The sequence below is a fragment of the Callorhinchus milii genome, unplaced genomic scaffold, assembly GCF_018977255.1.
Source record: "Callorhinchus milii isolate IMCB2004 unplaced genomic scaffold, IMCB_Cmil_1.0 Scaffold21, whole genome shotgun sequence".
Classification (NCBI taxonomy): Eukaryota; Metazoa; Chordata; class Chondrichthyes; order Chimaeriformes; family Callorhinchidae; genus Callorhinchus; species Callorhinchus milii.
Window position 1 is genome coordinate 4,117,833 of NW_024704762.1, and position 23,878 is coordinate 4,141,710.

General features: G+C 43.0%; 1 protein-coding gene across 1 annotated transcript; it reads right to left on the reverse strand.

Moving 5' to 3' along the window:
• Window positions 1–385: 385 nt before the first annotated feature.
• Window positions 386–22,205, reverse strand: LOC103183530 (dual specificity mitogen-activated protein kinase kinase 2). Its single transcript, XM_007901080.2, has 11 exons — window positions 22,008–22,205; window positions 14,530–14,740; window positions 12,866–13,012; window positions 8,937–9,014; window positions 7,429–7,480; window positions 6,703–6,827; window positions 4,746–4,959; window positions 3,722–3,780; window positions 3,056–3,117; window positions 1,968–2,013; window positions 386–524 (listed from the first exon to the last, which is right to left on the reverse strand). The coding sequence occupies exons 1-11, from the start codon at window positions 22,097–22,099 to the stop codon at window positions 414–416; spliced, it is 1,197 nt and encodes a 398-aa protein (XP_007899271.1). The 5' UTR covers window positions 22,100–22,205; the 3' UTR covers window positions 386–413.
• Between the last annotated feature and the right edge of the window lie 1,673 nt (window positions 22,206–23,878).

The window sequence follows — 23,878 nt, forward strand, 5'->3', positions numbered from 1 at the left end:
GAAGTCTATAGCAGCATCCCTAGAACACCAACTATTCAGCAAGATCAGGGATTGAACTAGGACCTGTCTCATCTGCATGGCTCAGTTATTCGAGGGATAAGCCTGCTGCATCTTTTGGAAAGCCGTCATGTACAGGCTGGGTACTACTTTTCAGAGAGGACATCTTTCAGGGTAGCTTATACTTGACCAGGTTGAAACCCAAAAATATAACCAAGTTATTGATCCAGCTAAAGAAAGACATTGCTTTGGAAAAAAATAGCCAACACTGCCTGGATGCAAAACTCCTCATGTAGTTTCTGAGTGCATGGAGAGTTCCAATTGGTGCCGTATGTAAAATGGCAGCGCTTGACAGACGTTGGTGGAGGTGGATGGGAGCAATGGGGAGGGGGGGGGGGGGGGGCGTCCGTCGTTCTTCACACAGCGGTGCGTGTTGGGGTGCTGGGTTGGTTCAGTCCCATGATTTTACACAACCAACCAGCAAAATCCACTTCCTCGATTTCAGAGCGTTTAATGAAGGTGTGAGTCTGTGAAGGAATAAAAGAAGTCGAAATTTTACAAGATACTATTGTAGACTGTCACATGTTCTTCCAATCTCAGTGGTTAGAGCACTCGCTTTGCAAGTGAGAGACCTGAGTTCAATTCCAGGCAGAGGGCGAAACCTTGGGCAAGTTTCCTTACTCCACACAGAGCCTAATAATAATCCCTCCAAAACCCAAAACAATAATAAATTGGTCATTTTCAATCTACGACTGTTTGTGGGACACTGCTGTGCGCAATTGGCTGCCGCGTTCGCCCACAAATATACAGTCAATTCACTTTACAGTGTGTTCTGTGAAGCGCTTTGGGACGTCCTCCCGATGTGAAAAGCGCTATATCAAATGCAAGGATTATTATTATTATTATTATATTGGAGACTCGAACAACAAAGGAAATCTCAGGACAGCTACCAGAGACTTGAACCTTAATGAAACACAATTATAGTGTTTCTAATTTCAAAAGAGCATGATTACACCAAAAGTGTGAGATTTCCAATGATCTGTATGAGACTGAATACATAACTGGTGCCCTCAAATTGTCACTTCACCATTCACAGTTCCAGCAAGGGCATCGCTGCATTGTGTGTAAGCAAAGAATCGTAACTCAGGTTTGCAGATATCAAAAGTATTCTGGTTTTCACTTGAGGAAATGTCAAAACATGTTGGAATTTTATCAGAGTTAAAATGGTATGATCTGTTTATATCACATGGTGCAGTCAATTAAAAGAGCTTTCTTGCCCCCCCCACCCAACAACAGGGATGGACTTGCTGCATATTTGGTAACTATACATCGCAAAGCTGCCAAAAAAGCCAAAACAGCCAAACTGCAAAACAAATATAGATCAAAGTAGAAAACAGAACTTCGAAAATTTCAAAAGGAAATAACGTATTACATTTAACAATTCAAGCAGATGTTAAACAAAGATTCAAGTGTATTATGATTTAGGATAAAATAGAAAATTAGATCGACTCAAATAGAAAAAAATAATGAACAGGGGAAAGACCATTCGAGCCTGCTCCACCATTCTATTAGATCATGGGTGATCTGTATCTCAACTCTAATTACCCGCCTTTGCCCCATATCCCTTGATACCCTGACCTAACAAAAATCCATCTGCCTCAGTCTTCAAGATCTAATTTTTTAAAAATTCAATTTAATTTTTAAAAGGTAATTTAATTTTACATTTGAATCAATCCCACAGCTCTTAAAAACATTTTAAAAAATGTGTGAGAGAACAAAGAACTTAGTATGTACTGCTATGACAGAATAACTCCTTATGGAATAACTTCAGTTTGCACTGTATTTATACTTGTGTGATATCCAATAATCTGCGCTATTCGCTGGTTCACAATGGGGCTCGTCTTTTAGTGAAGACAATCGTCTATCTACTGTACTTCTAAAGGGCTCAACAGCGAAAATGTTGTACTTACTATAAGAAGTTTCAAGTCTGCTCTTTCAGCTGGATTCTTGAACAAGCTAAAATTAAGTAAAATCTTATTAGCAAACATTAAAAGAAATTCTCCCCCCCCCCCACCAATGATAATCGGAGCTGTTCAACACACCTAAATCAACTCTTCTCTACAACTAAAAGTGAATATTGATCTTTCATAATTTCATTGCAGGCCCACAATCAAATATAAACACATTTCCTTCAATTTAAAACCTCTCCAAACTCTGATAAGTTGATTACTCCACCATGTGGTTTCAGAGGAGCGTGCATTCGCACGCCAACGTGTTGCATGTGCTGAGTGTGAAATTGAAAGCGCATGAACAATACCAAAAAAGTGTTCAGCAAACCTTTAAGATTAATATAAAAAACAGGACCCAAATCTCTACAGCTCTTTGTTTCGAAGATCACAACGAAAGGGTTTATTTCCATCCTCACAGACATTTTAATCAATCCCACAGCTTTTACAAAAAGCCGCTCAATCTCCTCACCACAGCATCGTTGTTTGCAATGCCAACAGCATTAATTATTTGCAGCTACCCACTCCCCCTCTCCTCACAAAAGCTTCCAGATCCCAAATGTAAATAAATGACTAACAAAATAAAAGCAGACCTTCCAGAGGTCAAATCCTAATTCTCCAATGCACGCACACCCTTCAATAACACAGCACCAATCCAGCAACAGCATAAAGCACTATTTTTTGTTCACAACTTCATACTACTCTTTGTGCAACAATAGTGGACATTAACTCCACCTACACAGCTTCATTTTTAATTTCTAAATTAAGAATAACAAGAAAGGTTAGCTAGCCTTCTCAACTTATTAATGTCCTGTTTGATGACCCCATCCCAACTTTGCCTTTGTCCTACCCAAATGCATCAATGGTTCAGCACAATGCTAGAATACCAGAGAACGGTTGACGCTGTGTTGACCACTTCAAAATGGCTGCTTGCTTAATGACTAATTAAACATCGGCTTGATTGCCATTCCTGAAAGGCTCATTAGGATCACTACCAGGAATCATAATGTTCACAAGATGGAATTTACTGTAAGCAACCCAGTACAACTCACCATTTATTCACAAACTCTTGAAAGTCATGTGTAAAGACACCAATTGGGAGTTTTGGAGGAGACTGGAATGAAAAATAAAACAGTCAGTTTGCTCTCTTGAGGACGGCAAAAGTTCTTCCTGCCCAATGTTGCCAGATAGTCTCACGCACTGAAAACTCAGGCCAATTCATGTGTCTCCTTCCAGAACACATCAAGAGTCGCTGAAAGATACAGTTGGGGGGGGAGGGAGAAGAGGATCACGAGCGGTGGTTTCATAGAATGATCATATGCAATTTCCAGAGGGCAACATGCTACTTCTGACAAAAAGGAGTCAGTTTATGCAAAGTTTTAGCAAATTTAACATGCATTATTAGGCAACCAACCTCAACAGTAAAACTATTAAAAGTTACACAATACTGAAAATAAACTCTTCCAAATAGTCATCTTGAAAAAACAGAGTGTACACATCTGATTAATCTTCCCCAGATGCAGACTTCACTTTGCTCAAGCTATTTGGAATAGAACCAAAAAAATGGACTGTACATTAGTGATGACTGCAATTGGGCTAAAGTAAAGTCGATGGAAAATGTCTTTGTACAAACACTTTAGGGGAGGAGATATTCTTTCATTACAGCATGTGATTTGCTAATGAACCTCACAGTATAAAGATGCTGGGAAAGCACAAACCTCATTAACAATATAATCCAGAAGTTCAAAAATAGCCATGGCTGGCCGACTCTCGTGTCCTGTACAATAAAAAGAGAGTGAGTCAGTTGAAGCAATTCATTCTTCCCTTTCTTTTGTATCACACAGCTACATGCAAGAATCGGATTTAATACAGCCTGCTAGCAATACAACTTATTAAGAATACAAAGATTTCGCTTATTACAACTGAGAGATTTGATCTTCCTAGCACCTGGAAGCATGAACACTGGAAGAGATTGACTTGATTGTAGTTATGTGTTAAGAGTCCGAAGCACCCAATAATAACAACGATAATGATAATAATCCTTGTATTTGATATACCGCCTTATCACATCTTCACGACGTCTCAAAGCGCTTCACGGAATATAATGTAAAGTGAATTTACTTTATTTTGTGGGCGAAACACGCTAGCCAATCACGCACAGCAATTAGGAGACCCAAGTCTCCTAATAGTGGTCACTAATTTTCTCTTGCTGAGAGAGCAAGATGGAGCACTAATATTTGCAATAGTACAAAGGGAGCAGGGTGAAAAGAGAAACGAGAGGAGTTAACGAGAGGAGCTAAAATGGGATGGGAAAGACTGAGATCTTATGCTTTGGTTCATGGCAGCTTTATTCAGATTTCTCAATAAAACCCCTGTTGTAAATACAGATCTCTGGACTGACAGCTTGTCTCAAAGTGCTTGCCCATTTCTGAAAGGACGATAGCTCAATTATGGGAAGTGAATGATCCTGGATTAGTCATGGTGTCAGGATTTAAATAGTGGGAATACTAATAGCATAGCATAGACTGTTTCTAGCAGTGACATTTTTTAAAAAATCTGGTATCTGATGACTGGAAATGTGTGAAATCACTAAAGCTGGTGAAAGAAAAGTTATTGGATGCAGCCAACTTGATGTTTGTAGAGCAAAGATTGGCAGTAGATTCAAACAGCACAAAATAAGATGATTTAAAGTAAAATAGATTCCAAAAACAAGCTTAAGAAGCAAATCTGTCTTGTTCTTACCACTGATAGGACGACCCGGAGCCCATGCTCTGGGTGACGTACTGTGAGGTTCTCCTGCTGGTCCATCCATCACAGGCCGCCCAAAGATGGCCTCGAGCTCCTTCGTATCAGGAGGGGGGATGGGATACCTGCCGATGGCCAACTCCACCAGGGATAGCCCCATACTCCAGATATCGGATTGCACAGAGTAATGGGTGCCTTGCAATCTCTCAGGCTGCCAAAGAGGAAAAAAAAGTGTAGCAACTTACATAAACTGAGACCCAGCATGTCAGGCACAAATGATATCACATGGCAACAATGCAATATCCTATACATGGTAAGATTTTTAAAAAGAAATGAAAAGTAATGGTACAGTATTTGTAGGGTGGGTTCATTCTCTGGCAAAAGAGAACGGAATGCCCTTAATGCAGTTAGTTGTGTGGCAATTCTGCTCTCAATGTTAATGGATAATGACTAAGCAGTAACCGTTACCACAGAAGAAAGCAACGGCAGCAAATGATTAAATGGTAATGGGAAGCCAGAGAGGCAAGAAATGTCCAGACAGACAGAAAAAGGATAGGAATTGGCAGGGAATGTAAGCAGAGGGAGACAAAAAAACTTCACATTTCTTCTTTTCACCCTCTCAAAGTTAATGACCCCAGTTGTGGAAAGAGAAGGGAATTTCACCGCTTCAATATCATTAACCATTCACAGTTTGCAATCTGTACTAAATCTGAATTGCTCTAAATTTAGGTTTGCTTTTAGACAACTCCACATCAGGTGCCTCGGGATGCCCTCCTGACGTGAAAGCTGCTAAACACATGTAATTTGTTGTTGCTATTATCAAATCTCTATGGACAGACAGATGCATCCTGCATAGATTTGAGTTTGTGCTGAAACTTTACTAGGTTTGTCAAAGAGGTGACGGAATGGAGAAGACATTGAATGTGATGGTGCAGGGGAGGTGGCCGTTCATAAGATATTTCAATGCCATTTGTATTGCTGTATAATAAATTATCATTTATCGCATTAGCACCCTTTTAACTGAGTGGAATTCACCCTAAAGAGTCTTGAAATGAAAATGTAATGACCAAAATGCAATGACTGTAAAATGTAATGACTATAATCACCGAATCGATTAACCCACCAGAAAGTTTGAGATTGTCAATTACTCAAACCCCTTGCCCTGATTTAGACTAACCTGTCAGCTCTCATTTTTGGATGGAAATCTCAATCAACGCTATTGCAGCAATCAATGGCTTTGCTGATTCCTGTCCAGTGATTATGGAGCAAATACTAATTCCAACCAGGTCACATGATTTTTATCTTCCCATCAAAAGAAAAGGGTTGATTTAGCCTGTCATTACATCTTCATTCTGCTGGTGCTCCCATCATCACTAAAATTGCACCTCATCAACCTTTTCATTTCAACTTAATACTACCTGTCTGTACTACAAAGATTGCAACTACCATTTTCTCAAATTAAATTGTACTAAACCCTTTTTATATAACAATGGCTATAATTTCAGAGAGCACAGAGGTACTTCTGTACATTTCTCAAGTTCTACTTTCTAATCTACATTGGTAGTTTTGGGAGGAACAATTGTGGATCCATATAAAAATATAACATTTGAAAACCGTCTAAAGGTAGGTTATTGAAAGGGTAACTAAAAATAAGAAGGCTCATTTTAGAATTACAGTGATGTTCTCAGAACAGAAGAAGTTCTGAGGGTCGGGGAAGGTTGGTGAGGACCCTGCAAAGTAGGTTAAATATCTGGCGAGCATTACATTTTGCAATGCTTCCATCTTCCGTCACAGCTATCTGAGCAATACAGCTAGAAACGAACAGCTTTGATAATGCAACACACACATCACGCAGAAGAATATAAAAACGAATGTTAACACATAGGGAAGAATAGTGGGTCACTGTGATCTCAGCCCTATGCTTTTAAACTGTAGAGAAGCTACAAAGACTTACAGACATGTAGGAGCGAGTCCCCACAAAGGAGTTTGCCATTGAGTCGATCAGCTGACCACTAACTCCAAAATCACAAAGTTTAATTTCACCACGGGAATTCACTAAGATGTTGGATGGCTTCACGTCTGAAGTTTGGAAGAAAAGGAACAAGAATGAGGCAAAGTAGGGAAAAAAGACTACTGCTCTTATTTTGGCATTTTGACGTTAAACTACGTATTACAAATAAAGACAATAAAAAATGAATTAGTTTGTGAACCTAATGTCTCCCCCCTCCATATTGCTTCACATCTAGCCCCCTCTCTATTGGTCTTTAAATTCTAAAAAACTATTTCTAGAACCAAGTCATGTTCAAATCTCCATCCTCCATCACCCTCTCCGACTCTCAGCACCCACCCCTATCTTTGTGAAGTGCTCCTAGATGCTTTCCTATGTGAAGAAGGGTGCTATAAACTCACAAAAAATCATTAAGGTAAAACGAGAGTGTCCATAACTCTATCTGTCCAGCGCCTTGGGACATGAAAGGCGCCACAGAAATGTAATTTTGTTGTTGTGTCCGAAGTCAATGTATTAGTTACTAAAATAAAGACAAAACCAATAAAATATTCCCCAGCAGCATTCTAGAGATTTAATTAAAGCTTAGAATGCTGATCTCCGGATCCCACAGTCATCCTCAAGAGCAGCAGTCACGTAATATAGGAATATAGGAAAATCTCATCTCCATCTCACCTCTGTGCATGATTTGGTGCTTCTCTCTTAAATACGTCAACCCTCGAAGAACCTGAAGAAGAAATGCACTTTGAAACAGGCACTTTAATTTCACACCATTCAAAATTGGTACAGGACAAATGTTCAAATGGCAATTTTTTTAAAAAAAGCTTGCTAAATGATGGTCGGAAATGATTGGTGAGAATTATAAATGAACACTGCATTTCCGTAACAGACTTAACTGTTTTGGAAAAAAATCTCCACAGATAAATTAGGAGTCCTCCTGGTTTGTCAACATAATATTTCCAACACACATTTCCACAAACAGGTTAGATGTGCTGCTTGACCTGCTCCTGTTTCAATGGATCAAAGTATTACAACACTGAAAATAGTAAGTCTGAGGGTAGAAGTGGCCAACACATTCTTAATCTCTTGCCTCCTTCCTTGGTGCTCCACTATGTTTGTTAGGTGTCTCAAGACTTTTAAAATGAAAGGTGATGTGTAAATATAACTTGAGGATTAGTTATTGGACCGTCTGATAAGTAAGTAACTGTACAAGCACAATAAATGAGTATGCAGAAAAAAGTCTACTGCAATTCGAACTGACAAGCTTGGTGCAGCTAGGCTATAGGATATTAAAGTGGGCACATTAAGTTGTGGGTTACATCAATTACCCTTCAAACAAAAATATTCCTGAAAATACAGCACTTGCATGTGATCTCATCTAAGCTTCAGCTGCAGTATTTGCTAAATCAATGTTAATAGCATCTGTCACTGTTGCTATATTATTACTATTCTTTGTTGCTAAGGAAATATGTTCAGGAATTATGAGAGATCATTCTGGAGTTAATTTCAATAGCGGCAAGAGCCCTACCAATCGAGCCATGCTGACACTTTAGTCACCAATGCATCTTCAGCAGCTCTATGCTGAAACAGGAAATCGGATGAGCTGGTAAGGTGAGGAAAAGGGAAGTCAAGTTGACTGGTTCCAGGAGAGGGCACAAGAAGGGATATGGGAATAATAATCATTCTTGCATTTGATGTAACCTCTTAGAAGGCTTGGGAGGGGGATCGTAACAATTCAGCACAAATAGAATGGGAAAGTGGGGGGAGTGTAGTGTACCAAGCCAAGAAGAGGGAGGAAACCAGAAGGTCAGTAAAGCATTTTACTCTTATTCTCAACTGAGAGGCTGGCACAGGCAGAGGTCTGGGAATCAGATTCCAGCCAGGGAATAACACGTGGCATAGAGAGATCCAAGGAGTCAATGCAGAACATTTGAAGATGCAACATTCTTGACTCCTGTCACCACTACATACTATTTGCAATTGCTAAAAAAAAATCCTGTGACGTTAAAATTATAAAGTTTTGTAGTGTTAAAATTATGAATTATTGTACTGTAGAATATTCTTGAACCATGACATTTAGTTAAATTAAAGCAGAACATTTCTCTTTGCTCCATTATGGATACTGAGTGCATTTCTAACTCTGTGTTCATTCTCTATGTGCTCCCAGCCATTACTATACTTACTGCAATGCTGACTTTACCCAGGATTTCCTCTGGAATTCTCCTGGCCTCTTTGAGCACCTGATCCAGAGAACCACCATCCTGAATGCAAGTGAAAGTGCATTAGAAAAATTCAATCATGATTAAACGACTAAGAAAACGACGGACGCCAATTTACATTTGAGCTGTGGATTCTTCCAGGGCTCCACAAGTCACGATTTCACAAGTAACTGGAACAAGTCGTGCTCTGCCAGATTATCCTGAGATGAACCTCCACACTCACAACCTTATCTAGGAGCACGGCTAGGCAATAACGGTTATAATCTCCTATTTGGTAATTAAATGTTCAGGTATTTGCGCCGTGATTAGATCATTTTGTAGTATGAATATTTTCTTAAGATGGGACAATGCAGCTTTTTTGCATGAATGTTAATTTAAAGCAGTGGTGGCTAACCTTTGTGGAGGCGGGGGCTGGGAGGAGAGAGAAGGCCCACAACCTTTATGGTTGGCCAACAAAATAAAATGTTCTTGATTGAATATTTTGTGATGATGCCATAATATAATAATCCTTGCATTTGATATAGCGCTTTTTTCTCGTCGGGAGGACGCCTCAAAGCGCTTCACAGAACACACTGTAAAGTGAATTGACTGTACATTTGTGGGCGAACGCGGCAGCCAATTGCACACAGCAATGTCCCACAAACAGTCGTAGATTGAAAATGACCAATGTTTATTATTGTTTTTGGCTTTGGAGGGATTATTATTAAATCACTAACAGTCAAACACAGGGGTGGGGGTAGACAGACCACAGGTTGGCCACCACTGGTTTTAAACTATGTTGATAATTGTAAAAGTTACAACACAGGAAGGAGGCCGTTCAGCTACTGCTAGTTCTTCCATTAAAGCTTCTCCAATCCCATTATCCTTTCAGAAGACAAAATGTTTAACTGTATCTTATTCAGTGCAGAATTAGAATTTTAGAATTTCGAACAGTTACTTAAACTTTCACGAAAGTGCTGACGTTTTGTGGTATATGAAGTGTGCCCTCTGCTGGTTAGAAAGTTCATATTGTGAGGGAATGGGTGGAAAACACTGCTTAGATTGCTATAGCCTTTCATGTAAGATGAACATTTTTCTTATAATTTTAAGGAGCGGGGGAAGGGAAATTTAAGAATGTTAACCAAAAGCACTTTTGAAAAGATACATTTTTAGGAGGGTTTTGAAGGTAGGAAGAGAGGCAGCAAAGCTGGGCCAGACACCCACACACGCTCGCAAATCTTGAGAACTTCACCCAATCGGCCACTCTAGTTTGAGCGAATGTTGGCAGATTTTTCCTGTGCTCAACCAATGTGCACACATACTGCATAGTGATCGGGAGCAAGAATCCGGACTCAAGTTCACCATTCTCTACCATGCAGACACAGAAGCCAATTTTATTGCTTGTTGCTGTGCTGTATTCAGTTCACATATAATGGGAAAACTTGTTTTCCAAGGTGCTCCGAGATGCTACCCTGCGTGAAGGGCACTATGAAAATGAAAGTTGTTATGATGAAAAATGGTCACTCAAGCCTTTAACTCCAGACATGCAGGCCAAGTGCCCCTTTTGAAAAGTATAAAGTGATATGTATAGAAGGTCAACCATTCAAAATAAGCCCTTGCTTTAGCTTCTGTCACATTAGTTCCACATTTTAAGAGTAACACAAAATATTAAAGCTCAAAACTATTTTACATTTGATACTTTTGTTATAAATACTATAATATAAATTCAATTTGAAGTACCGATGTTCTCATTTGCTGTCAAGATAGAAGCGCAAGTTAGAAAACAGAACTCAGATGAAAGCATGCCCCACTTGGGTATTGTAGGTCAGTGGTTAGAGCACTCGCCTCGCAAGCGAAGGATCTGGATTTGAATCCCAGCATGGAGAAACGTTGGGCAAGTTTCCTTACTCCACATGCCTCCATTTGCCTCGCAGTAAGTAGGAACCCAATTGTTAGTCGATTGGTGGATCGCTTTTCAGGGGATAATAACTCCTTAAAAAAAATTGGTCACTCAATCCACGACTGTTTGTGGGACACTGCTGTGGCAATTGGCTGCCGTGTTTCACCCACAAAATATACAGTCAATTCACTTTACACTACATTCTGTAACACTTTGAGACGTCTACAAGACGTGATAAGGCTCTATATCAAATGCACGTATTATATTACAAGGAGAACAACATCAGTCCTCCAGCCTAATCTTCCCATTTATCATTACATTCAATTCTGCAGAACAAGGTTCCTGCATTATTAATGGTCCAACTTAACAGAAAGCTTTTCAAATAGATATTGCTGTTTACATTTACACAATGAATTGCATTAAAAAGTAATGGGTCTGCACACCAGGACTGAGAAAACAGGAACTATATTCATTGTTTAGATTTTATTCCTCCTCTTTAGTTCATTTGTCACCATCTTTGAAATGTTACACTTGAAACTGGAATTGAACAGTTCAATAAATAGAAGTGAATTGTGAGTTTGACACAGGCTTTCTCTTCTCAAGAGCGCAGGCTCACATGCATGTTGTTTACATAGAGTAATACAGTACATTTAATTTTCTTTAGATAACCAAGCTGTCTAGTGCAATACAGCATTGGTCTTTGGTAATAAATGCCCTACCTTTAAGCATTCCAAGATGCTGTCCGGCGTGAAGGGCGCTATATAAATCAAGTTGTTGTTGTCGTTTTGTGTCATGCAGCGATGTCACAATGCCAAAAGTGACAGCTACTTTCTCATTTGAATACTTCCCCTTCCATTTAGGTTTTAAGATGCTGTCAGAAACATTACCACAGGGATAGCTGGCTTGTGACAGGCGAACATTCACAGCAACAGGATATTTGAACCTTCGACGTTGGCTCTTGCTGCAACTGTATAGGGCCCTGGTGAGACCGCACCTAGAGTATTGTGTGCAGTTTTGGTTTCCTTATTTAAAAAAGGACACACTTGCCCTCGAGGGGGTGCAGTGTAGATTCACTCGGTTAGTTCCTGGGATGAGGGGAATGACCTATGAGGATAGGCTGAATAAACTAGGGATACATTCTCTAGAGTACAGAAGAATTAGAGGAGATCTTATTGAAACATATAAGATTCTTAAAGCGCTGATAAAGTAGACACTGAGGGTCTGTTTCCCCGGTAGGAGAATCTATAACCAGGGGTCACAGTCTTAAAATTAAGGGTCAGCCTTTTAGAACAGGGTTGAGGAAACATTTCTTCACTCAGAGGGCATTGAATTTATGGAATTCACTACCCCAGAAGGCTGTAGATGCTCAGTCCTTGAATATCTTCAAGGCTGAGACTGATAAGATTTTAAAAAAACAGAGGGATTAGGGGATATGGGGATAGGGCAGGTAATTAGAGTTAGGTCTGAAGATCAGCCATGATCTTATCGAATGGCGGGGCAGGGCTCGAGGGGCCGAATGGCCGACTCCTGCTCCTAATTCTTATGTTCTTTCTAGCATTGCAAATCAGAATTCACTGAGTCAGACTATTCACTCACTAACAAGTAACATCAGATAGATTTAGACCCCGGTGAGAGACATGTTTGTTTAATCCACTGATGATGTGTTGCAATAGTAATCCTCACAACAGCAACCTTACCTCACAGCAAGGGTCATAAATGGATTTATTCGGTTACTAGTGGAATAGTAATAGGCACTAGTTAATATTTTGATATTTGCACATACAGTGGGACCTTGATTAGCTGCCAATTTTAATTACCCAAGAGCTTATCGAAGTCAAATGACAGAAGTCAGATGGAATGCAGATCTCCCACAGGCCAGGCTGGCAATGTAACATCCAAAGAACATCAATGTTACATTTCTATTCTCCACTCGTTCTACCTTAATTGCTGCTTTCAGTTTAAGATTTGGAAGACTTAAAAAAGTTTGTTTCCTATAAAGAGCATCAGCACTTACCATGTGTTCCATACATATACTGATTTCTCCATCACTGTAAAATGCTCCGTAGAAGCCCACAATATATGGTGAGTTACATTCATGTAACACTTGGAGCTCACGGATGATCTGATTGCGGATAGCTGGCTTTATTTCTAAGTGAATCAGCTGCAGAAGAAGAAGAGGGAGTTAGATGATCCCATTGCTGTTTTACTCCACCATATTAATGGAAAAATCGAACCATGGTGTAATTAACTAATTATAATGGCTTTCTACAGTTCTTAATAATCAGATTTCTACAGTGCATCTGCTCCAATTATCCACATCCCCCAAAATACTGCAATGCCAAATTCAACCTACCCACAGATAGGTTAGAAGCAGTGGTAGATAATGGATTTGTGTTAATCTACCAAGATTAATGGCGGAATGTGACTAGTGGAGTGCCACAAGGATCAGTGCTTGGGCCTCAACTATTTACAATCTACATCAACGATCAAGATGAGGACATCGAACTTAATATATCCAAATTCGCGGATGACACTAAACTAGGAAGGAGAGTAAACACCGAGGACGACATTGAAAAAATGCAACGAGATAGGCTCAGTGAGTGGGCAAATAGGTGGCAGATGAAGTATAATGTAGGGAAGTGTGAGGTCATCCACCTAGGTGGCAAAAACAGTAGAGCAGATTANTTTTTAGAAGGGGAGAGACTAGATAGTGTTAGCGTTCAGAGGGCTTCGGTGTCCTTGTACACCAATCACAAAAATTAGTTTGCGGGTACAGCAAGGAATTAGGAAGGCTAACGGTGTGTTGGCATTTGTTACAAAAGGGTTAGAATATAAGAGTAGGGAAGTCTTGCTGCAACTGTATAGGGCCCTGGTGAGACCACACCGAGAGTATTGTGTGCAGTTTTGTCTCCTTATTTAAGAAAGGATGTACTCGCCTTGGAGGGGGTACAACGTAGATACACTAGGTTGGTACCTGGGATGAGGGGGATGAGTTATGAGGATAGGTTGAGCAATTTAGGCCTATATTCTCTAAAACATAGAAGAATGAGAGGTGATCTTATAGAAACCTATACGATTATTAAAGGGCACGACAGAATAGATAGTGGGAGACTTTCCCCCCCCGGTTGGAGAAACTATAACCAGGGGTCACAGTCTTAAAATTAGGGATACTGAGTTGAGGAAAGACTTCTTCACTCAGAGGGTAGTGAATTTATGGAATTCTCTACCCCAAAGGGCTGTAGATGCTCAGTCCTTGAACATATTCAAGACTGAGATTGATAGATTTCTTGTGGATAAAGGGATTAAGGGATATAGGGATAAGGCGGGTAGGTGGAGTTAGAATAGATCAGCCATGATCTTATTGAATGGCAGGCTCGAGGGACCGAATGGCCTACTCCTGCTCCTAATTCTTTTGTTCCTATGTTCTTAAGATCCCAGGACTCTTATAATCCGTTGTTTAGAAACAAAAGAGCCGATGAATGTTGGACTGTACATAATATTTGAAGGAACATCTGCATTTCCTGCAGAGTTTGGGCTCTTGAAATGTTCACTGGTCATTCAAAATCCAGTGAACGTTTTGTCAGCAGAAGTACTGGAAATATAACTACACAACAAACCACTACATGCAACTACCTCCCACGCATGTTCCTATTGTACGAATCTCTAAATACTGCTCACCTTTCTTGCCATAATAAGTCCGGATGGTTTGTGACGAACTTTGGTGACCACGCCACCATTCCCAGCACCCAGCTCACAGATCTTATCAAAGTCATCATCTTTCAGTTCACCAACTTTGGCCTTCTGGGTTAGAAAGGCTTCAAGTCTCTTTTTCTGCTGTTCATCAAGCTCCAGCTCCTCTAGCTTTTTCTGCAAGGCTTCCAGGTTAGCTCTGCAGAACAAAACCCTTTCAGCAAAGTCTGGATGTGAAGTACAATGATGGCGTGTGGAATGTGGGTGGCTGACCATCTGGTCTTTCCCCTCTTCCCCCACACCTCCTCCCACCAGTAAACAGTTTGACACCTCGGTGAAAATAACATACAGGTCTAAAGTTGCTACGTTTCAGATACCATACCATAAGCAACCATGAGTCAGATACCATAAGCAACCATGAGTTTTAGTGGTGAATAAAGAGACTATTTAATCTTAGTGGGAATGGAGCATAGATGAACCTAATTATATTCTCATACAATTCTATAGCCGAAGAGTGCTAGGCCATTTACAACACACCACAAATTTATTTTAAATAGTTTTAGGTGTAGTCAGTGCAGAAACTCTTAACGGGCTACAGCACATTATAAGCCTATCTCATCACTGTATACAGTAGAGACAGGAAGTAGCTACCTCTCTAAATTGAGTATCTAAGTGCAACCGTTTTAGTCAGAACACTCCCCTGCAAAAGAAAAGCTATTTGTGGTTTCTGGCTACACGGTCCATTTTTCTGTGAACTAGAAACAAACACTTTCGAACAGGCAATTGTTAAAAGATCCCTTGACACTATTTGAAATGAGAAGGGGTCTCTCCCAATGTCCTGTCCAAAAATATTCAAGATAAATTGGACATTCACTCATTTCATGGCTGTTTATCGAATACTGCAATGCCCAAACTGACTACCGTGTTTGCCTACAAACACTGAACTGGAAGAACCTGACAAGTGCTTTGAGAAACTGACAGAAGTTGCTTTATTTAATCAAATGTAAGTTTTATCAGTTCAGTGGTCACAGACTCTTCTAAGCTCAGGAGCATTGTCAGTTGCTGGGAGAAATAGAAAAAAAAATCAACATTAAAGTTCAGGTTGGACCACTTTTTTGGGAGATTTTATCAAGATCACTGGGAATTGATTTACATCCCTTAAATTTTTAAATTAAAAAAAATACATTCCGTTTATACAACATGTTAGTTAATTAGTTAAAGAATTAGTTGAAGGTAAAGAGTTGAAATGGAGCTTTATATTCCACTGTGACTTGGTTTGTGCGCAGCCAGGGGCAGTGCAACTGTTAATTTGGTTATTGCTACGTGATACTAGTTGAGAAAGTTCTTTCTCTTCAAACAAGCTTGCTGAGGGGAAATCCTTTTCAATTATCAGAATGTGATAGAGTCTCCATGAATTAAGAAATCTTTCACAGAGTGTGCTAGTAATAATCTATCCTGAGTGAGGGGCCCTATATAAATGCAAGTCGTTGTAGTTTAGAAATAACAAGATTAATTTTCATCCAAACGTACGAGTATTGGTGAAAATTGGGAGTAAAAAAAAGTTTTACCAATTTTCAACTGGACCTGGATATCTTTCCCTTACAAACTTCTCCCCTCCCCATTCGATCTCAAACATCAAGTACTCTGAACTTCTCTCCCCTCGCCCCACAACCCATCCAAATCTCAATGTATCTAAACAGCCATCCTACTCCTACTTTCAATCATTAATAGTCCCAGAACCATCCTGGATGCTAATCTCTGAAATTGTGTCCATTGTTTAGAATCCTTTTTAATAGGTATCGTAATGGTCACACAATATGCCAATTTTGGCCTCGCCTGTGTTCAATACAACGCTGGAAATGTTTTGATCATCTATATTGACAGCAGTTTTCCGTCGACTGGAAGCTTCAGTAAATGACTCATCACAGCAAATTCCTTTGCCTCTTCCTCCTCTGCTGGATTGTTAAGCATTTTGGGACACTCACCCGACATGAAATTCGCTATATAAATGTAAATTTGTATTGTATTGCTTATAGACTCCATTGTTTTGCATGTGCACGGTTTCATATTACTATATACACACACACACATATAATGTGCATTCAAAACTACGCTAGCGACTCCTTCCACCATCCGCTAAGGGGAACTAAAATGAAGAACTAATGTCTAGAGGAAGCACCTTTGACTCAGAGTAGTCCCATTAAAAAGAGAAAATTAAACTTGTAACACAATACAACAATCCCTACGGTAATTAACTTCTCTCCGCGATTTATCTCACAGGAAAAGTCGGTGCAGTTCTTCAAGTTAAAAGTGATACTGCACTGCAAAAACAAGTCAAATGTGCAGGAAGAACTTATCTTTGAAGTATCGACTTGTCCTTTGAAGGACAACTCCACCAGACTTAGACCAGAACTGCCATTTAAGACCACAGTTATCTGAAAACTATCACAACCTGCAATTCAAGGTGCATGACCATCCTGCGGTAATACCAACATCACGTTCTGTCAGCACTAAATTTATTGGGAGTACATTTTTGCTGTGGTATAGATTTAAATATAGTGAACTAAACATTAATCTAGAACAGTCTTCTGCCTGCAGACAGGACGTGGTTAACCAAACCCAATGTATACACTGACCCACACTGGTTGAAGTAATGACAGAGCAAGGTTTGACAATTCCCATTAACAATAATTTCAAATAATATTGTATGGAGTAAAAACAAAAGGTTTCTAATAGGTTGCTTGTCAAAAAGCAGCAGCTGGTATAACTGAACAATTCTGCCATGGAGACTATTTCTACTGGCAGCAAGCAGAAATTCTAACAGAAATGTATTTGTTTAATTTCCTTTGTAGTAGGTTTACGACAGTAGAATGACTTGAGATATTTTAAACAGAGACTGAGCGCAGATTGTGCAATCGATCAACTGGAAACTTGGTTGGGAAATGGCAGCAAATGGTAAAGTGCCACGAGAATCCTTCACCTTTTGAAACCAGCAGATGAAGGAGATAAAAGAGAACTGGGCCACACTGTTAGCAACGCATTCCCATTCCTTCTCTATATCTTTTTAACCTAACCAGTTGTTTAAAATCAACATACATACAGACATATGATGTCATTCCACTGGTATGAAGCCTAGGAGCTACAGCTTTGGGGAGGGGTTGGTTGGAGAAAGAAGCAAGCCTGCTGCAAATACCAGCATCAAAATTAACAACCCAAAGAATATTTAGGAAACTGCAGCATTGCAGTACTGGATTTCTGGAACTGGAATATTTATGCGTTTCACCAATTGTCTGCAGAATAGAAAGCTGGATGCAAATGTTATACAAAAATTGTCCCTAGTTTTACATAATACTCCTTACTTTTCATATAGCACTTTATCACGCTGTTGAAACGTCACAAAACACTCCAACAGCAACAAATGACATTTGTATAGTACTTTTCATGTTGGGAGGACATGATTGAATTACGCTTCACATGATGAATTACTGTAAAGTGTAGTGACTGTCTTTTGTAGGCGAACACAGCAGCCAATTTTCACACAGCAATGTCCCACAAATGTTAAGTGAATGACCAAATGTATTGAGGGATTGTTGGCCAGCACACTGGGAGAAACTTCTTATTTTTGAATAGTGCTAGAACAACAACAACAACAAGATTCCATTTATAAAGCGCCTTTCACGTCAGGAGGACGTCCCAAGGCGCTGCACAGTTGGGTCATGACCCGAGCAGGGGGGAAATGGTCAGGGGGAGGGAAGGGAGGGAGCGAGGAGGGGGAAATGGTCAGGGTGAGGGAAGGGAGGGAGCAAGGAGGGGAAATGGTCAGGGTGAGGGGAGGGAAGGGAGGGAGCGAGGAGGGGAAGAGAGTCGAGAGGGGAGCTGAAGGCTCGGTCAAAGAGAAAGGTTTTGAGACCGGCCTTGAAGGAGGAAAGGGAGGAAGCGGCGAAGGCACTGGGGGATGGAGTTCCAGAGCCTGGGGGCTGAGAGGCTGAAGGCCCGACCACCGATGGTAGGGCGGTTGGGGCGGGGGACGTGGAGCAGACCAGAGCCAGAGGAACGGAGGGTACGGGCAGGTAGGTAGGGGGATAGTAGGTTGGAGAGGTAGGAGGGAGCAAGGCCGTGAATGGCCTTGTAGGTGAGGATGAGGATCTTGAAATTAATCCTCTGGGGGATGGGGAGCCAGTGGAGGCGAGCGAGGGTGGGAGTGATGTGGTCCCGAAGCCTGGTGCGGTACAGTACACGAGCTGCAGAGTTCTGAATGACCTGCAGCTTGTGGAGGGAGGTGGCGGGAAGGCCGGCGAGGAGAGAGTTCCCATAGTCCAGCCTTGAGGTGACAAAGGCGTGGACCAGGGTTTCAGCGGCGTGAGGGGTGAGGTAGTGCCGTAGTCTGGCGATGTTCCGAAGGTGATGGAAGGCGGTGCCAGTTGTAGTGCGGATGTGAGGGAGAAAGGACAGCTCAGGGTCGAACAAAACGCCGAGGTTCCTGACTGGCTTTGAGAGGTGGAGAGTGCAGCCTTGGATGCTGATGGTGTCAGCGCCTGAGGTGCGGAGGCGCTGACGTGAGCCAATCAGGATCATTAACTTCCACTAGAACAGGGTAGACAGAACCTTAGTTTAGTATCTCGTCTGAAGGACAGCATTTCCAACAATGCAGCACTCACCCAGTTTATAGCTTAAACTTCTCCCCAACTCCTCCCCACACCCTGTCCCGGACCAGGCTCCGTGACCTATCACCGTCCTCCACTGACTTCCCATCACACAGAGAATACAGTTCAAGATCCTGGTCCTCGCCTTCAAAGCCCTCCACGATCTTGCTCCTGCTATCTCTGCGACATCCTAATCCCCTACCATCCTGCTTGCTCCCGCCGCTCAGCGGGCTTCGGCCTGCTTCACATCCCCCACCTCGCTTGCCACACTCTTGGCAGGTCTTCTGCCACGTTGCCTCCATCCTCTGGAACTCCAGCCCACAGTCCCTCAGCCTCGCCCCCTCCAAGACCCATCTCAAGAACCTCCTCTTTGACCGTGCCTTCGATCACCCTGTTTCCTTCCCTGCCCTCCGCCCAAAACACTGTCTGTCCAGCGCCTTGGGATGTCTTCCCAACGTGAAAGGCACTAAACAAATGTAATTTTGTTGTTGTTCACCATGAGGCTTAAACTCAAACCTTCTGACTTAAAAGGCAAGAGTCCTACCAACTGACATTTTTTTTTAAACAAAGTACTTTCACTTTTCCACAGGCTTTCAAATGTGTGAAAACAAAATTCATTCTGTTACTGAAATGAAGGTCACTTCAACCAATTTAAACATCATGACAGTGATGGCAGAATCAAGTGCAACTAGCAATCCTATCAGTCAAATGTACAACTGGAAGGGAGAGATATTTGATCAGATAGATGTAAAATACAGACATATCTAAAGTACGTAGAGATAAATGTGGCAGGAAGTACTTAAAAGAATTTGGAAGGTGAAAGATATCAGCCAGTTAAGAAAAATGTTCAGAATGAAGGCATTCAGTATGGTTCTCTGGTGTCGTAAAGCACTCTTTCAGTATAGATCTTGGTTTGGTTTGAACAAATGCAATCGCCCTTTGCAACATACTTCTCAAATACCACCTTAATGTTCAAATTTTACTTCTTACTAGTCAAATGCCCTGAATAATCTCAACAAATTGTATTCCTGATGATGAGCAAGCTTTAACCAGCGGCAGGGAGATTTGCTTGAAATATTTAGACTAGAAGGAAACCCAAAGATTAGGTACACACAGGATGATGCAGTTGGCAGCTTTACCAACTGTATGGAACCTGCAAAAGAACCAAGAACCAATGACCGAGATCTAATATCCACAGAATACACAATAGTGACAATCTTTTCTCAGAAATTTCCTCTGTGACAAATTAAAGTTGTAAAAGATAAATAGCACGATCTATTCAATGAATTTCTCTAAAGCATTTTCAGCCATGGGCAATTTCAATGGAGCGAATCATCTCTAGCTTAATCATACACAAAAAAGTGAACACAAAAAATGAGTTGCAAGTCATTCTTCCAGAATGAGACCAGTTTTGAACAAACTATTCATACCCACGTGCCCGCATGAAAGTTGAACGAATATTTGGACTCAATGCTGTCCACCCACATTCTTTCATAGTTGAATTTTTTTTAGAACCACTTTCCAATGATGTGCAACGCAGAGCACTCAGAAAATGAAACCACAACAAGATTCCCCCACCCTCCACTTTCACTTCTTTTTAAGAAACGATACAAGCAGAATTACTTTTTTTTAATATATAAACTTACCCTTGCTTGCATGACCCCAATTCAAGAAACCCATGACTCAATTTTACCTTCCTTTAAAATATATATATATATAATAAAAAGAACTGGAAGGCCATAACAAAGTCAATCGCCTCCCCGAATGAGAACAGATTTAATAATATACTTTTCTGGCCTTTTTCAAGTCCCTCGCCTCGCTCGCCCCACTATTGGAGGGCGGGCCTTCCGCCACTCTGCCCCCACCCTCTGGGACTCCATCCCGCAGTCCCTCCGTCTCGGCCCCTCTCTCGCCACCTTCAAGACCCTCCTCTGCCCTGCCCTCCCCCAACCCTCCCGCCCCCAGCTCGGGTCGGTAACTCTGTCTGTCCGGCGCCTTGGGACGTCCTCCCGGCGTGAAAGGCGCGGTGCAAATGTAACTGTTGTTGTTTCCCTTTCAGAGGTGAGGTGGGGTAGATTCCCAGCACTTTCCTTTTTTATTTCTGACTTCCACCACATCCAGTTTTCCTCCTTGACATCCCACAATCTTATGTTCATCCATCTCTCTTTCTCTCTCTATCTCTCTCTCTCTATCCATCTCTCTCTCTATTCATCTCTCTCTCCATCTCTCTCTCTATCCATCTCTCTCTATCCATCTCTCTCTCTATTCATCTCTCTATCCATCTCTCTCTCTATCCATCTCTCTCTCTATCCAACTCTCTCTCTATCCATCTCTCTCTCTATCCATCTCTCTCTCTATCTCCCTCTACCTACCCACCCACTCATCCCTCCATCCACCCCCCCCTCTCTCTCTCTCTCTCCCTCTCTTTCTCTCTCTGTCTATAGTCCACTTAACTGTTAAGCCCAGTCTTGTGAAACACACGTTGGCCGCTCGGCTGAAGTGTTGGGCGCCGTTTCCCCCCCTTTCGGAGGGGGAAGTGACACATGGCCTTTTCCGAGGAAAGATCGGTTCGTTAACAGCCGTTATTGAACGTGTAACGAATCCCAACCCCTCCCGCGCCCCCTTCCCCCCCCACTACTCCCCCCAAACCACCACCACCCAAACAAAAAACCCGCCTAATTTTCTGCCGCATTAAAAGTCCAAGCGGACAAGACCTTAACCGGTGGGGAGAAGCCGCCGAGTAACCGTGTGAAGGCGGTGTCCGTCCCCCTCCCCACTCACTCCACACCCACCGCCACCGCCGCCGGGGCTCCCGGTACTCACTCGGCGTTACCGTCGCTGGTGGGTGACGGCCCCTCCACCACCGTGGGCGGGATGCTCAGGGCGGGCAGCTCTGGCCTCCGCTTGGCGAACATCGTGCGGCCCGGCACCTGCTGCGCCTCTTCACCGGGGCCGAGACCTGAGGTGGGCTTTTTCTTTTGGGAGCGGGAGGAGAGAGTGAGGGAGTGAGGGAGGGGGAGGGCCCGGCTTTTATAAACAAAATGTCCGGTGTTGGGCTCGGGGTGGGGTGGGTGGGGGGAGAAGCTCGTCGTTCACACTCGCATTACCGCTGAGGCTGGAGGACGGACTGAGGGCGGGCGGTGCAAGACCGGCTCTTGCGGCGGAGCGCGGGGGGGGGGGGGGGGAGCGGAGTACGCGAGTCCGAGGCTTTCGCGGCCTATCAAGACTCGGAGCGTAAGCGAGTGAACGCCTCTGCGTGTGGGAGGGGAAGGGAGGGAGGGAGAGGGAGGGAGGGGCGGGAGAGGAGGGGCTGAGGAGGGAGGAGGCGGCCGACCAGTCAGTCAGTCAGGGAGGGAGGGAGAGGGGGAGGGGCTCGGGTTGGCCCGCGGGCCGCCGTGACGCAGCATCTCCCGCTCGAGCGTCTGCTCCCGCCCCCCCGGGACTCTCGCGAGATTTCAGCAGGTGGCCGCCAGGTCCTGATGATGATGATGAAGATGATGACGATGACGATGAAGATGAGGAGGAGGAGGAGGAGCCGGGCTGCGCTGCGTAGCCCATCATCAGTGCCGTTGGCCTCGCTGCTCCCCTACCTCTGCGACCCCCCCCACCCCGTCGTTGGCGGGTGGACCTTACGCCGCTGTACCCCCACCCACCCTCTGGAAGTCCATCCCGCAGTGCCTCCCCTCGCCACCCCCCCAACCCACCACCCCCCACCCTGCCTCGCCCCCTTCATCTCAAGACCCTCCTCTCTCTCCGGCCGTGCTTTCCATCACTTCGCTCCCGCCCCCCCCACACCCCCCCACCCACCCACCCACACACACACACCCCCTCCCGCTCTCCCCAATCCCGACCCCCAGCTCGGGTCCGAAAATCTGACCGCCCAGCGCCTTGGGACGTCCTCCCGAGGTGAAAGGCGCCGAACAGATGTCATGATTCCTTCGAAAAAGATAATAAATTGAGTCGCTTCAGTCTTCGACGGTTCGTGGGCCGCTGCTGTGCACAATTGGCTGTCGCGTCTCGCCCACAAAATATACAGTCGATTCACTTTACAGTGAAGCGCTTTGAGACGTCTCGAAGACGTGATAAGGCTTTATATCAAATGCAAGGATTATTATTGTGTAAGCTCGCAGGGATTTCTCTCTAACCAACTAGTCAGGGCTCAAATCCGGGCTTGTCGGATGTCGAGCGACCAACTAGTGACTGTCCGCCTGTGGCAGGGGAAAGGTAAACGGTCTCCTTGGGGCTGAACTGACATGTCCGGCAATGGAATACCGGACTCGAGCCCATCCTCTGTGGCGGTCTCAGTAGTCTAGTTCCTGAGTCAGGCAGGTCCGCAGTACTCCAGGGCACTGCTGATAACAGTATAGCCAGGCTGGCTAATTGGCAGGACCTGGAATGGCAGACCGGTCACTGGGGGCAAGGGTCATCCCACTCAGTTCCTGTTCACCCTGCAAGCCAAAGCCCTAACGGATAGTGTGGTCCTAGCTCGACAAGCAGTGGGAAAGTTTGCCAGACAGCAATATCAAAGACAAGCTATATGGTTTTAGCTGGTTAGACTCCAGCAGTTACTTCAACAACAACAGCAACAACAAAATTACATTTGTATAGCACCTTTCACGTCGGGAGGACGTCCCAAGTCACTGGACAATCAGTGTTTTGGCACACACTCTTGAGGTCCCCAAGCCTTGGCTCTT

Excerpts from the sequence above, each read along its gene's own strand:
- LOC103183530 (XM_007901080.2), bottom strand. The coding sequence starts at position 22,099 with ATGTTCGCCAAGCGGAGGCCAGAGCTGCCCGCCCTGAGCATCCCGCCC. Across the intron at positions 6,828-7,428 it reads GCACCAAATCATGCACAGAG|ACGTGAAGCCATCCAACATC; the intron begins GTGAGATGGAGA and ends TCCAAACTTCAG. Across the intron at positions 3,118-3,721 it reads TGGATTATATTGTTAATGAG|TCTCCTCCAAAACTCCCAAT; the intron begins GTTTGTGCTTTC and ends TTTTCATTCCAG.